This window comes from Hyperolius riggenbachi, chromosome 3 (genome assembly GCF_040937935.1).
Source record: "Hyperolius riggenbachi isolate aHypRig1 chromosome 3, aHypRig1.pri, whole genome shotgun sequence".
Lineage (NCBI taxonomy): Eukaryota > Metazoa > Chordata > Amphibia > Anura > Hyperoliidae > Hyperolius > Hyperolius riggenbachi.
Window position 1 is genome coordinate 233,708,311 of NC_090648.1, and position 15,338 is coordinate 233,723,648.

The 15,338-nt window shown below is 42.9% G+C and overlaps 1 protein-coding gene across 2 annotated transcripts in view; it reads left to right on the forward strand.

The window, feature by feature from the left end:
• The window catches only part of NRF1 (nuclear respiratory factor 1), a 101,484-nt gene extending 101,399 nt beyond the window's left edge, over positions 1–85 (forward strand). For both annotated transcript variants that reach the window (XM_068275962.1, XM_068275964.1), the window contains one exon: positions 2–85. In XM_068275962.1, coding sequence (XP_068132063.1) covers positions 2–52 — 51 coding nt within the window. In that variant the 3' untranslated portion in view covers positions 53–85. The remainder of the gene's footprint in view (position 1) is intronic.
• Positions 86–15,338: the final 15,253 nt, after the last annotated feature.

The window sequence follows — 15,338 nt, forward strand, 5'->3', positions numbered from 1 at the left end:
GGCACCTCCATCCTTACAAGTATCTGGTTCCTGGATGGTCGGTCTGCAGTGAGTATTTGCATGAGAGTGTTTAATAGGTTAATTGAAATTGAAGTTTCATACTGATCCATCGTAAAATTTGACAGTATAACTCTGTATATATATATATATATATATATATATATATATATATATATATGTATATGTGTGTATGTATATGTGTATATATATGTGTATATATATATATATATATATATATACTACGGACCTTCCTACTTTTTTCTGCATTAAAGTAGTTATAATAAGTTAAATGTTTTGTTTACTGCAACACACCTAGTTTTTCTGAGAAAACAGCAATGACATGGCAGCACCTTACCATGCTGGTTATTTCAAGTTTCCAACTTCCTCATCGATTGTCCAATAAAACTGTTCAAAGGAGGTATGTGTCATGGTGTCATTTGACATTTGGGTCATCCAAGACTAGTGGAAGTCGATGAGATGCTCGTAATGCCAACTTGCCTACTAATGTAATGCCTATTTCATGCGACTTGGCTCTCGACAGTGACAGTGAAATGGACTTCCTAACAATTTTGATCTTCCTAAATACAATCAGCCGAGTCTGTCTTTTGTACAGATTAAATTGTATGAAACTCAGCATTTCTTCTTTACCTTTAACCTCCTTAGCGGTAACCACAAGGTAGACCCTGGGTGGAAAACAGCAGCTCAGAGCGGTAACCCCGAGCTACACTCGTGGTAGCCGCCAAGAGGTCCATGCAGAGCATTGCGCGCAGTGGGCGGTTTCACTCTCCTCCTGGGCGATCCAGATGCTGGCGGCCATTCCTCTTCCTGTCCACGGAGGCTCTGCATCATGACGACAGCTGGCCATCTCACTATAGTGTTACAGCGCCACCTAGGGGACAGCGAGAACTGCAGCGCTGGATCCCAGGGAGGTGCGTAGATGCAGGGGCTGCTCCAGGCTCTCTCCTCGTATGATTTTTTTTTTTCTTGCTTTTGGATCCTAAAATCAGGAAGGAAGGTTAAAGGGAACCTGAAGGTAGGAAAAATAAAAAAGTTTAACTTATCTGGGGCTTCTGCCAGTCTGCAGCCACCCTGTGCATGCGCCATCACTCAATGATCCTCCGGTCCCCCACCGCGGCTCAGTTTCGCTTTATTGAGTCACCGTCCACTGCGCCTGTGTGGCCCTTGCCATGCATGTCCTCATTTCGCGCTTCTGTCACCGGGAGCGTCCTGCGCAGTAGAGATTTTCTTGTACTGCTCCTGCGCAGGATGCTCCCAGTGCCGGGAATGCAAACGAAGATGCACGCGGCCTGGGCCTCGCAAGAGCAGTGGCCGTCTATTTACAAATTGGTGATACTAAAACTGCGCCGTGACGGGGGACATGGGGATCGTTGAGGACCAGTGCAGGCACAGAGGGCTGGCAGAAGCCCCAGGCAAGTTAAATTCTTTTTTTCATTATTTTTCGATCTTCAGGTTCCCTTTACAGGTTATTTATAGCATAAAGCCTACTAACAGAAAAAGAACAACATTCAAACAGTTAGAGCCTATTTCCACTAAGCCGGAATCTGGGCCAAATCAGCGTTTCCCTGCATGTGAGCTGCAAAGGAAATCACTGCCTATCTATTCAATGGAGTGCCGTCCAGATTGCACTGTGGTGCAAATTTGGACGGCTTGCTGTAGATTTCTGCACCACACAACTGAATCACTATAGCCGTGCATGGATGGCATGACTTAAAAAATGGGAGCTGCTGCCAAATCAGAAATGGCTGCAGCTCACAGTGATAATACGCCCTTGATCACAACACTTTCTTCTTCAGTGGAAAGCTTATTTCTGATACCGAGAATATGCCTTTTGTTTATATTTCCTTATCAGCCACATTCAGTAAACATTTTTGCCAGTGCTGAAACTCAGCTGCAGGCTTAGCAGAAGGGGTGAGAAGGAAGAGAAATGATCACTAGATACTTTATAATATAAAAATATAATAGCTATGCAATAAAATGCAATGGCAGCTTTCAAAGCAGATAAACTGTACTTTGGGAACTTGTAATTTGAGAACAGTAAAATATACTGTAAGCAATCTTAATCATTAAGATATTAAGATTAATCGTTAAGGTACATTCAGTAAAGTTCATCTTTAATGTAGAGTTCACTTTTTGAATGTTTTCATTTTCTTGTATTTTTTTTTAAGTGTGCCCTTTTCCTATTCATACAACACAAACACACTCTTGCACAAAGTATCACAGATGTGTATCAACTAGTTGAAGAATGATGGGAGTTGCAATGGGCGAATCAGTCTCTTTTAAGTCAAAATATTGCACTATGAACCTCACCACCAGTCCACTTTTCCTTGGAACTTTTCCAAACATGGGCCTCGATTCATAAAGGGTTGTGTGATAAAAAAAAATCAGGTCGTTAAAATACCGCATTCGGTACTTTAGACTTTTGTTTGCTAATTTGTAAAAATTTTCACAGGTGCGGTAGAAGTTCAGTAATTTACCAAAGCCCATTGATAAAAACCAGTTTGGTAACAGCAGAGCAGTGTGGAGCTGTCTCTGCATTGTTACATGCTGTTCCGTGCAGTGAGGGCAATACAATAGTAAGGGGAATTCCGACATCTCTTTAGAATGTACGTTTGTTATACTGCCTCTGCTCGCTCTGAATCTGCCTTAGTCACTTTATTTAATTGCCACAGCTTAGATGAACTCCAAGAGACATTACACATGCTTAGGTGATTTCCCCACTAGTTTCTCCCCATCTTCAAACAGGAACCTAAAGTGCTGCAGGGGAAACCTTTTGTTCTGTTCTCTCCAGGCCCGGATTTACCTCACAGGAGCCTGTAGACACAGATGTCCTGGCACCCTAGACTTCACCCACCCATGAACCTACAAACCCCCACCTAACCCCACCGCAAGTGTGCTGGCCCAGCTGTCACTTCTCCCTTACTTCCCTTGCCCATCATAGGTAGCTACAGGAGCCCCTTAGTATTAGGTAGCCAGAAGTACTCTCAATATTAAGTAGGTAGAGGTACCCCCAAGTATTAGGTAGCTAAAGCAACCTCAATACCAAGTAGCTAGATTTGCACCTGACTGAAAGGAAATCTCAGCAGTGGAATGCTGAGAACAGGGTAAGTAACCTCTCATTTATCAGGACTCTGCAAAGGAAAGGAGGGAGGGATGGGCTCTGGGAGTGGAGTGAGCTGCCTTTCCATCATCAGGCGCCTGTAGGCACGTGCCTACAGTGTCTTATGGTAAATCCGGCCCTGGTTCTCTCTGCTCCATTGCCTGGGGGGCAGAAAAGCTTGTTCCTCCCGAGAAGCCTTCGCAACCTATCAAAATCCGATCAGTGGGATTGGCAGGAGTCAAGGGCTGTTTCTATTGGCTCTCTGCTCCTGTCAGTCACAGCTCTCTCTGCTTCTGCGACTCACGGCTGCACACAGGTTACGCCACATAAGAGCTGCTGGTAATTTTTCTGGGCTTTGCCGCATGTTCTAGTCTTTATGAATTGACATTTACTGACGTGTTGGGGTATTTGTGTGAATTTTTCATCCTACTACCAACTACTGAATCTGAGACAGCCTAAGCGCTTTGAGTCCGATGGGAGAAAAGCACTCTAGAAATGTTATTGTATATATTATTGTATTTACCTCACTGCTTGGTAATTTCAGTCTTCCATGCGGTAGCAGCCTTTATGAATTGACATTTTCCTAAGTGCTCGGTAAAGTCAGCTGTTTTCTGCATTACTGATTGCAGTAATGCTGTATGAATCTAGGCCATGGTGTTTCTGGAGGTAAATGATAATATCATTATCTCTACCTCTCCTAGCTCATATTGAAGGTATGGTCTCTGCATACTTACCAATGCAAAATAGAAGTTTTCAGGGTTTGACCTTCAGGACACTATTTTCAACTCTAAATATACATGCAACACATTAGATTGGCACCCAAACGATTGACCACAATAAAGTTTCCCTCAATGTTTTGATAAAGTTGATAGTGATCCACTGTGATGGATCCCCAATTACTAATGCTGCTGTTCTTGAGTTTTTTTGTGCACAGTAGGGCTTCTATCATGTCCTCCCCACTCCACAGTATTGAACAGTTATAGAGCCAAGCTATGTTTCTGTACAGTAATCCCTCCTTAGCGATTGCAGGGGTCGAGTCCTGCGTGAATGCGGGTGTACGATGTCCACCTAGTTTTTTTTGGAGAGGGGACGTTGTCCACCCTAGCATATACAGGGAGTGCAGAATTATTAAGCAAATTAGTATTTTGACCACATCATCCTCTTTTTGCGTGTTGTCTTACTCCACGCTGTATAGGCTTGAAAGCCTACTACCAATTAAGCATATTAGGTGATGTGCATCTCTGTAATGAGAAGGGGTGTGGTCTAATGATATCAACACCCTATATCAGGTGTGCATAATTATTAGGCAACTTCCTTTCCTTTGGCAAAATGGGTCAAAAGAATGACTTGACAGGCTCAGAAAAGTCAAAAATAGTGAGATATATTGCAGAGGGATGCAGCACTCTTAAAATTGCAAAGCTTCTAAAGCGTGATCATTGAACAATCAAGCGTTTCATTCAAAATAGTCAACAGGGTCGCAAGAAGCGTGTGGAAAAACCAAGGCGCAAAATAACTGCCCATGAACTAAGAAAAGTCAAGCGTGCAGCTGCCAAGATGCAACTTGCCACCAGTTTGACCATATTTCAGAGCTGCAATATCACTGGAGTGCCCAAAAGCACAAGGTGTGCAATACTCAGAGACATGGCCAAGGTAAGAAAGGCTGAAAGACGACCACCACTGAACAAGACACACAAGCTGAAACGTCAAGACTGGGCCAAGAAATATCTCAAGACTGATTTTTCTAAGGTTTTATGGACTGATAAAATGAGAGTGAGTCTTGATAGGGCAGATGGATGGGCCCGTGGCTGGATTGGTAAAGGGCAGAGAGCTCCAGTCCGACTCAGACGCCAGCAAGGTGGAGGTGAGTGACGACCAGAGCAGCGGCACGCACAGCTTCAACTCGCTGGAACAGGAGGAGGTAAGTCCGGTCCACTGATGCCCGCTGCCACCCACCGCCGCAAATGTTCTGGAGGGGAGAGCCAGGAAGAGGAGCCCCAAGGTGAGGGAAGGGGGGCGAGACGTCTGCCCTTCCACACTGCTCTGCCCAACGCTCCTCTCCACTGCGCTGCTCCCCTCCTGCTGGGGGGGGGGGGGGACACCTGGCTACCTATTCTGGGGAGGCCTATAGACCGGCTATACTGGGGACACCTATACACCTGTCTACATATACTGGGGACACCTATACACCTGGCTATATATACTGGGGACACTTTTACACCTGGCTACATATACAGTGGACACCTATACACCTGGCTACATATACTGGGGACACCTATACACCTGGCTACATATACTGGGGGCACCTATACACCTGGCTACATATACTGGGGGCACCTATACACCTGGCTACATATACTGGGGACACCTATACACCTGGCTAGATATACTGGGGACATCTGGCTATACTGGGGACATCTATACACCTGGCCACCTATTCTGAGGACATTTATACACCTGGCTACCTATTCTGGTGACATCTCTACACCTGGCCACCTTTTCTGGGGACAACTATACACATGGCTACTTATACTGGGGACACCTATAGGCCTGGCTAGCTATACATGGGGTACCTATTTTAGGGGAACTGCTGTCAGATCTGTATTTTTGGTGAACTGCTGATGCCAGATTACGTGTATTTTGGGGAACCGTTGCCAGATTGTGTATGTTGGGGGACCACTGCTGCCAGATTACATGTATTTTGGGTGTTACGTGTATTTTGGGTGATCCACTGCCAGGTTTTGCATATTTTGGGAAACTGCTTACAGATTATGTGTATGTTGGGGGAACTGTTGCTGCCAGATTGTCTATTTTGGGGGAACCACTGCCATATTATCTGTATTTTGGTGGAACCTCTGCCAGATTATGTGTATTTTTGGTGATATGCTGTCAGGTTATATCTACTTTTTGGGGATACACTACGACTGAGCTCAAACTCCCCCTGGCAGACCTTTTATACCACTGCTAAGGCCATGTATATTTGGTCCCACCCATGACCACGCCCACGCTATGCTTAACCATGCCCATAGCGTTTTTTAAGGTGAGTCCACTCACCTCTTTTCCCAGGACTAGACCCCTGGTTTAGAGTGATAGTTAGGATCATTTTGGAGGTCAATTATTGACTGATTATACAAATCTGTAATTCAGACTCTGCATTTGTAGTTCCGCCCACACACATTTACATTTGTTTGCCTTTCAATCTGAAATTTCATAAAAAATGTAAAGATTTCTTTACCAGTGAAAATAATTCCAAGTCTCCCATAATGCTCTGGGAGGAGTATTCCACATAGCTATACAGCCTATGCCAGTGATCTGCAAACTTGGCTCTCCAGCTGTTAAGGAACTACAAGTCCCACAATGCATTTGTCTTTATGAATCATGACTGTGGCTGTCAGACTCCTAAAATGCATTGTGGGACTTGTAGTTCCTTAAAGAGAACCCGAGGTGGGTTTGAAGAATATTATCTGCATACAGAGGCTGGATCTGCCTATACAGCCCACCCTCTGTTGCTATCCCAAACCCCCCTAAGGTCCCCCTGCACTCTGCAATCCCTCATAAATCACAGCCACGCTGCTGACAAACAGCTTGTCAGAGCTGGCTGTGTTTATCTCTATAGTGGCAGTCTGCTGCTCTCCCCGCCTCCTGCAGAACTCCAGTCCCCGCCTGCATCCCTTCCCTCCCTGCTGATTAAAGGGAAGGGACAGGGGCAGGGACCGGAGCTATGCAGGTGGCGGGGGAGCAGCTGAGACTGACACTACAGATGTAAACACAGCCTCACAGCACGGCTGTGATTTATGAGGGATTGCAGAGTGCAGGGGGACCTTAGGGGGGTTTGGGATAGCAACAGAGGCTGGGCTGTATAGGCAGATCCAGCCTCTGTATGCAGATAACATTCTTTAAACACACCTCGGGTTCTCTTTAACAGCTGGAGAGCCAAGTTTGCAGATCACTGGCCTAGGCTAACTGAGTTTATATAGAGAACCTGCTCGTGCTTCCTAGAGCTGTTGTAGCCAAGCAGTGTGCTTGTGCAGCACTTGATCGGAAACCTATTTCTCGGAATGATCACCAGCAAACATTCCAGGCAATTATTACTGAGCATGTGAACCAGGCTTAACGTCAGATTTTATGGCATGTAGAGAATGATCACTAACCTGAAGGACTTCAGTAATAGGATGTTGGACAATGCAGCCGGCTTTGGAAGGGGAAGCATAACTAAAGTTGATAATAATTTTTATGTCAGTTGTCACACATATTTGCATCCTTTTTTTTAAATTTTTATGATAAAGTATGCACTTTACTATGTTAGTATGTAGGCGAGGAAGGGGGCAGGGAGTCTTCTTGTCAACAGATGAATGGTGACTTTAATCTTCACTAATCGCTATTAAATGAGGGTCAGGCCCACCTGCTGGCTCCCACCTTCTGTTCATTGTAGAACACTGCTTAATCCACAGTCAGGTTTAAATAGCCGAGGAACAAAGCTAAGTAATGTGCACCACAAGCGTGCCTGGGAGGGAGTATGATCTGAGAGTGACACCCTGATACAGATGCATGTTTAATGGCTTCATCACAAAACCTGCCTAAACAAGGGGCAGTGCTCTGAACATGACATGTGACAGTTCTGTGGAGTCTACGCTGCACTGCACATTCATTCATGCTATTACTGTCTCATGCTCAGGCTGGCGATACTGTCATATATTAAAGGGGAACTGAAGAGAGAGGTATATGGAGGCTGCCATGTTTATTTCCTTTTAAGCAATAGCAGTTGCCTGGCAGCCCTGCTGATCCTCTGCCTCTAATACTATTAGCCATAGCCCCTGAACAAGCATGCATCAGATCAGGTGTTTCAGACTTTAAAGTCAGATCTGACAAGACTAGCTGCATGCTTGTTTCTGGTGTTATTCAGATACTACTGCAGAGAAATAGACCAGCAGGGCTGCCAGGCAACTGGTATTGATTAAAAGGAAATAAATATGGCATCCTCCGTATACCTCTCTTACTTCAGTTCCCCTTTAAGATTTGTTCAGTGAGCCAATGCTGATTTCAGGTCAGATCAGTTAAAAGATATGTGAGTAACGGCTGTTGGTTTCTGCTTTTCACTTTTGCCATAGATTTTTGCTCTGGCGAGAAGATCCTGAAAGTGTATCTACACCTTTCTAAATAAAAAGCAGTCCTCTCTATATAGTTCAAGTCTTTTTTTTTTTTTTTTTTTTTTTTTTTTTTTAATTGAAGTATTTTAACAAACTGTACAACACTTACATGCTATTTATTACTGTGCTGTTTCGCAGGTCGCTGCACTGTAGCTCTGCTTGTTTATTTGATAAAAAAAACCACCTTGCTGCTAGGCCTCATACACACTACAAGCCTTGAAAACTACATGAAATGTGTATGTACGTTAACTTTTGGTTGTGTTTTGCTAATCTGTCTTTTCACAGAAGCCTCAAGAGGACTCCAGTATGGTTTAAGTAGTTCTCTGGCCAAAAACTAAAACTCTTCAGCAGACAGTACTGATGTGTGTTATGTAAAATAAATACACTGCCGCACGGTGGCGTAGTGGATGGCACTCTTGCCTTGCAGCTCTGTGTCCCCAGTTAGAATCCCTGCCAGGGCACTATCTGCACAGAGCTTATATGTTCTCCCTGTGTCTCCTCTGGGTTTCCTCTGGGCACTCTGGTTACCTCCCACATCCCCAAAACATACAGATAAGTTAATTGGCTTCTCACTAAAGGTGCCCATACACTCGTCAGATAAGAAATGCATCTGATGATCTATCTGATGCGTTTTTAGAACATTTTTTACCAGGATAGAATTCCAATAGATTTCAGTTTGAAATCTATTGAAATTCGATCTGATGGCATTTTTTTGCCATCAGATTTCCATTCAGGCCAATGCAAACTGATAAGCAATCTCATCAGATCGACCTAAATTTTCCACCCTGCCAGTTCGATGGAAATCCATCGAAATCGATCGAAATCAGCCAACCGATTTGCGATCGATCGATCGGTCGGCCAGAAAATCGGCTGAGTGTATGGGCCCCTTAAGACTACAATGGACATATGATAATGGCAGGGATTAGATTGGGATCTCTGAGGGACAGTTAGTGGCAACACTAAATATGCTCTTCAAAGTGCTAAAGATGTCAGCGCTATAGAAATACTAAATAATAATAATGTAAAATGCATATGTGTTAAAGGACCACTATAACACATACAAATAAGAAATATTTTTCTTCCAGAGTAAAATGAGCCATAAATTACTTTTCTCCTATGTTGCAGATACTTTCCATTTTATGATTTTTCGCAATAGTTGTACTTTTAGTATCCAGCAACAAAAAAGTTACAGTCAACTGAACTTTTTGGTTCCTTGTTTATTTTATCTCACAGCTTATAGCTTCCAGATCACAGATATATGTACACTGATTAAAGCGGACCCGAGATGCAAAACTAACAAACAAGCAACTTGTCTATATATCTTATCTAAAATTTCGATAGTTTACACAGCAAATGTGGCTGCATACAGCTTCAACAGTTTAAAATGATTTAATCCTGTGATACAATGAGAGCAGCCATGTTCTGTTTGTCATCATTACACAGGTAATCTGCAACTGCATCTCCACCCCTCTGCCTCTGAAATCTCTGGCTAGTAACCTCCTCCTCCTCCTGCCCAGCAACTGGAATTGTTTAAAAGGAAACATCCATATCCCTCTCAGTTTAGGTACCCTATAAGCCCTTGCTACATGGGTTTGAGTGCCTTGGCGTTTTGGAGAAGCTGTGGGCGAGGCTTGTTTAGTTTATAGGGAATTAGAGTATTAAAACAAAAACAAAAAAGATTTGGGCTTGAGGAATGCCCTATAAACTATATGGAAGGAACACAATTTTGTAAATAAAAGTTCATCTCGGATCCACTTTAAGCAGTGGCGTAGCTAAGGAGCTGTGGGCCCAGATGCAAGTTTTACAATGGGGCCCCCCAAGCACTCTATACATGACAATTGATACGGCGCACCAAAACCTGCCAATGGCAACTACAGTGTCAGAGGTGCAAGAAGGGAATGGGGAGAAGTTTGTTAATGATTACCACCATTCAAAGTATCTATAGAAGTGATTATTATGAGCACAGGACCAATAGAGAGCTAATACTGTAGTTGAGGGAGGGCCCCTTCGGGGCCCCTCTGGCCCAAGGGCCCCGATGCGGTCGCAACCTCTGCAACCCCTATAAGGGCTGGTGCACACCTAGAGTGCTTTTCAAAATGCTAACACTTTGAAATGCTCTTGGCTAATGTATTTGAATGATATGAGCGTTGTGATTTTTTTTTTTTTCCCAAACGCGGGTCCTGCAGCATTTCTGAGGCGATTCAGTCTCAATGTTAAGTATAGGAAAATGGAAAATCGCTCTGAAAAGCGTAGAACAGAGAACTTTTCTGTACACTTCCAGCTCTACTGTACTAAAAATAAAAAATTGCTACACCAAAACGCTCCAAAAATCGCTAGGCAAAACTAGAAAATTGCTAGACACATGCCTAGAATCGCTTAGAAAAATCAGTTCTAAAAACGCTGAGCGTTGGCGATTACACTAGGCGTGCACCAGCCCTAAGATGGTGATCAGGCTGGGAGTGGGGTGGGGGAGTAGCAATGCAAATGAGGGGAAGGGAAAAAAGCTCTCTCTGTGTAATGTGTATTTAAGAAACCTAGAGAAGCCCAGTTTTCAGATTCAGACAAGCTACTGTGCTTAGATTATATTCACTGGCTATGTATGTTGTTTAGTTGTTAGTAAGAGTTGTGAGCCTTAGGTGGGCAGGACTGGGGTGAGGTTTCTCGACCAGTCGCTCTACCTAAATAAAATGTCTCTGACATATACACACATTAGGCATGTGGTTGTCTTTCTCCCCACCTACTTTAAACATATATTGGCTCTGGCAAGGAGCTTGGCCTTTTTCCTCTCTGCTGTGTTCCCTAATTAGCTGCTCCTCCCTCGCTGTCTAATTCTTTGTAATGACTACCACAACAATAATTTATTATTAATATTATATGCATTGGTAATGATCTAAATATTCACTGTGACATTGCTTAACCACCTTAGCGGTATGGACGAGCTTAGCTCGTCCATTACCGCCAGAGGGTGCCGCTCAGGCCCTGCTGGGCCGATTTTAATGAAATAAAGTGCAGCACACGCAGCCGGCACTTTGCCAGCCGCGTGTGCTGCCTGATCGCCGCCGCTCTGCGGCGATCCGCCGCGAGTAGCGGCGAAAGAGGGTCCCCCCAGCCGCCTGAGCCCTGCGCAGCCGGAACAAATAGTTCCGGCCAGCGCTAAGGGCTGGATCGGAGGCGGCAGACGTCAGGACGTCGGCTGACGTCCATGACGTCACTCCGCTCGTCGCCATGGCGACGAAGTAAGCAAAACACGGAAGGCCGCTCATTGCGGCCTTCCGTGTTACTTTTGGCCGCCGGAGGCGATCAGAAGAACGCCTCCGGAGCGCCCTCTGGTGGGCTTTCATGCAGCCAACTTTCAGTTGGCTGCATGAAATAATAGAACGCCAGGGTGGTTAAATAATTTTTACTACAGTATCCTTTGAACAGATCTTTGCTGTATCATTAAACTACACTGATTTGTGACAGTTTTGTGAGACTGGAAGTGCACTCAAAGGGCTTTCCTATTTTATTGCCTGACTTTACAGAACATGGTTCTTCCCTTGCTTGTAACTGTCACTTAACAAAGTTTCACTTTTTTTTGTAGTATTGAAAATCTGCTTTCATATGTGTATGTTGCAAGTAAAAATGGCCTCAGGCAGCTGATAAGCAGCATGAATGGCTTCTTCCCTAGAGAGAAGGAATACAATTACCGTACTTTATTGAAGAAAACTTCACTATGATTACAGTTTACAATGTATGCATCAACCCCCTTTTTTTTCTCCCCTGACCCCCCCAATGGTCAAGGTCGCTTTGATTGGCCAATTATGTAAAGAGTCCAGAATTTTTTCAACACCAGGCCCACTTACCTCAATAAAACATAATGTAGACTTCCTGCCAGATTCTTCTGCTTTTTATTAAGGCAATTCCTGGCTGATCATCTCTTATTCATGTCTGCGAATAAATCTTTCCAATCATGAAATATTGAAACTGGCTTTCACTTGCTGCATTGATCGTGTATGCTACTAAAAAGTTTTCTTTTTTGGGCTCCTACCATACTTACTGGTACTAAGGGTTGCGTCCCTATGCTTACAAAGACATCATCTTTCTCATTTCTACAAGTTGCTATTAGCTGATATTTACAGTTTTTGTTTAAAAGATGTGGGAATCCCTGCTAAGCACGGAGTGTTTGAGTGAACAGTGACATAAGGTATGGGAACTGAACCATAAAAGCTCGCTGACTGTGGTGTCACATGAGCAGAACATCAGATTACTCTCAGGATGGTAGAGCACCCTGGTTCTGTTACACGTAACATCAGAATCTAACCCATAAGAATGCTTGAGATATTTAACGGATAAGAGGGGTCTTCTACATATCTGGTGGACATGCCATAGTACCACAGGTATTTGGAAGCAGGCTCAGGAGTTTATCAACAAAATTATGGGTAAGCTTCTGAATTTGGCTCCAGAGGTCTCCATAGTACTGTACTTATTCTTAATGTTGTTAAGAGCATATAAAAAGTATGTACTTCACTATTTTATAAACGCAGCCAAGGCATGTGTCCCCTGTCTCTGGTAACCAAGGCACCCTTTCAGCATCATCAATGGTTCCAAAAAATTAAACTAATCTAAGAGACAGAGGAGCTAATTACAACCAAATATGATCAGATTGAAAAGCACATGCTCACATGGGCATAATGGGCGCGTGTTTATAACAAATATAACACAGGTTATGTTGACATAAAAGGAAACGGAACCCATGCAGAATGGTGGCACACTGAAAAATATTTCGCTTGGGAGCCAGGTGAGACACTTGGGCGTGCGACTTATGGATATCAACCTATCAACCCGCCCCCTTCATGCTAGTCTTTCTTCACTTGATTCCATCTTTTTTTTTTCTGCTATACGTTTCCTTTTTTCCTGGCAAAGTGGATGGAGAATAGATGCTATTTTCATAGGGTGAACAACTTCATTCCTGAAGTGGATGGAATTTATAAATGGGGATTGTCAGATGTGAGGTATGGATTTATGTATGTAGATGGTGGCCCTTCCATTGGCACCTTGTCGTCTAGAGGGTTGTCTTGCTTTCCGATGAGCAATAAGATAAATGTATAGGGAAGGATAAGATCACTGCAAGATTTGGTCGAATGTTTTATGAATGTACATTTACTTGTTCTTTCATATCCGGACGAAAAGTTGATTCTGTATCTTCAGATGTTTCAATACAATATTTTCCATGCTTTTTGCTTTTGTTTCTGACGTAAAAATACGTTGTTTAAAAAAAAAAAAGCTGAAACCATGGAGTGAACTGGAATAACAACTTCTGCAGCTTTATATACTGTATGTGTATGTTAATAATATGTCCATACCGGTTTACATACATACTCGCATTAGATTTGAATAGAAAGCTGAGTAAAAAAAAAAAAGTGAAATTATTAAGATGAAAGTGTAACAGCCACAGTAGCTACAAAGACACATTTAAATGACAACATGATGCTCTGAAGGCCTCCACTTAAATATATATGAGTCATTCCCCACAAGAAAAGGCTTAGCAGGGCCGGAGAGCTGTGCGTGGGCTGCAGCTAACATTAAAGCTTCTTCATTGATGGTGTTTATTTAGAAACTCAGAACGCAGCTGATGATTTATGTTTCAAAGAAAAAGAATGTATTAAAAATGAATTGACGTTTACAGTCACCTGAAAACTCTTTTGAGTCAAAGTTGTTTTGAAAGTGATTATTGTTATGATTAGTGTCAGGTCTTCTGAGCAAATCTGATGTTCTGGTGCAGTGTTTCTCAACATCGTTTTGGTATGAATCTCTTTATAAAAGTCTGTGCCTATCAAGTACCCCCTAATATATAAAAGACACCTCGGCCCTGCAATGTTGCCTGTGGCATCAGGTCCCTTCCCCCACTGGGCAACATGCCTTGTAAGAGGCTTTAGTTTCCTGTACCATGGATACAGAAATCCATTGGATGTGCATCAAATTATTGTAGTGTGTGAGTGGTGTGAGTGGAGTGTATGTTGGACCCAAAAGATTGGTTAAGATGCACAATTTTAACTTCCTGTGTTGGTTTAGAGTTTGCAGTGTTCCTGATGGTGGTTGATACATACCTATTATGTTTGCTTTCATCATTATACATGTTACAGAGTTAGCATTAGGACATGGACTAACAGAAGATTTGCCTAGCATTCAATCTCCATAAAATAATGCATGTTTTTCTAAATTACCACCAAATCTTTTACCTAGTTTAGGAGCAGTTGTTGAATATTGATTGGACTACATTTTGCAGCCATTGGCTGTTTTGTAATATAAAACAGCCTGTATTTTATTCTGTGCATATGGGTGGGAAATCATCAGTATATTTGTTACATTCTGTTGCCATAGCTGAACACTGCAGTCTGTTATTACAGTTTTATTCAGCACACTAAACTGCATCGGAATGTTTTGAATTACAAATCTTCTGAAAGATCTTGTAAAAAGTAATTGTATTAGTGCGTCTATCCGTTATAATGCTGCATGCCCAAGCATCCCTTTCTGGGTAGTAGTTTGCTTGTTTTATCTGGTAGGATTTTTCCAGTTTATGGCCATATAACAGTGCAGTAGGATCAGGGAGTGCTTTATCCAGCCACGTTATTTTTTCATGTTCTGCTACCAGCATGAGTATGGTCACACTGCTTATTTGTCATGTCAGATTCCCTTACTGATAGCAGAGGAAGCTGCTGAAATGGTGAAATGCTAATTGACATTATTGGGGCCAGGAGTTGGCTTACATACTGTTGGCTTACATTCCTGTAACCCGTTCATTGCCAGGGATGCTACAATCAGCATTGCTAGAATAATTTCCACTCTCTTTTATTGTCAAACACCAGATTTAAGCATTATTATATTACTTCATTTATGAAGTGCCATCATATTATGCAGGTCTGGAAGATCAAACTGGAAGGTCAAACTTCCATGAAGCAGTAGAAGAGGATCCTCCTCAATTCAATTTACAATCTGAGAAGGAAAACAAATTAAAATACACATTGACTGATCTGCACTACTGTATAAAAAAGAATAGAAAATGACTGCATGGTAGCTGTTCTCTAGTTTTTCAAAAG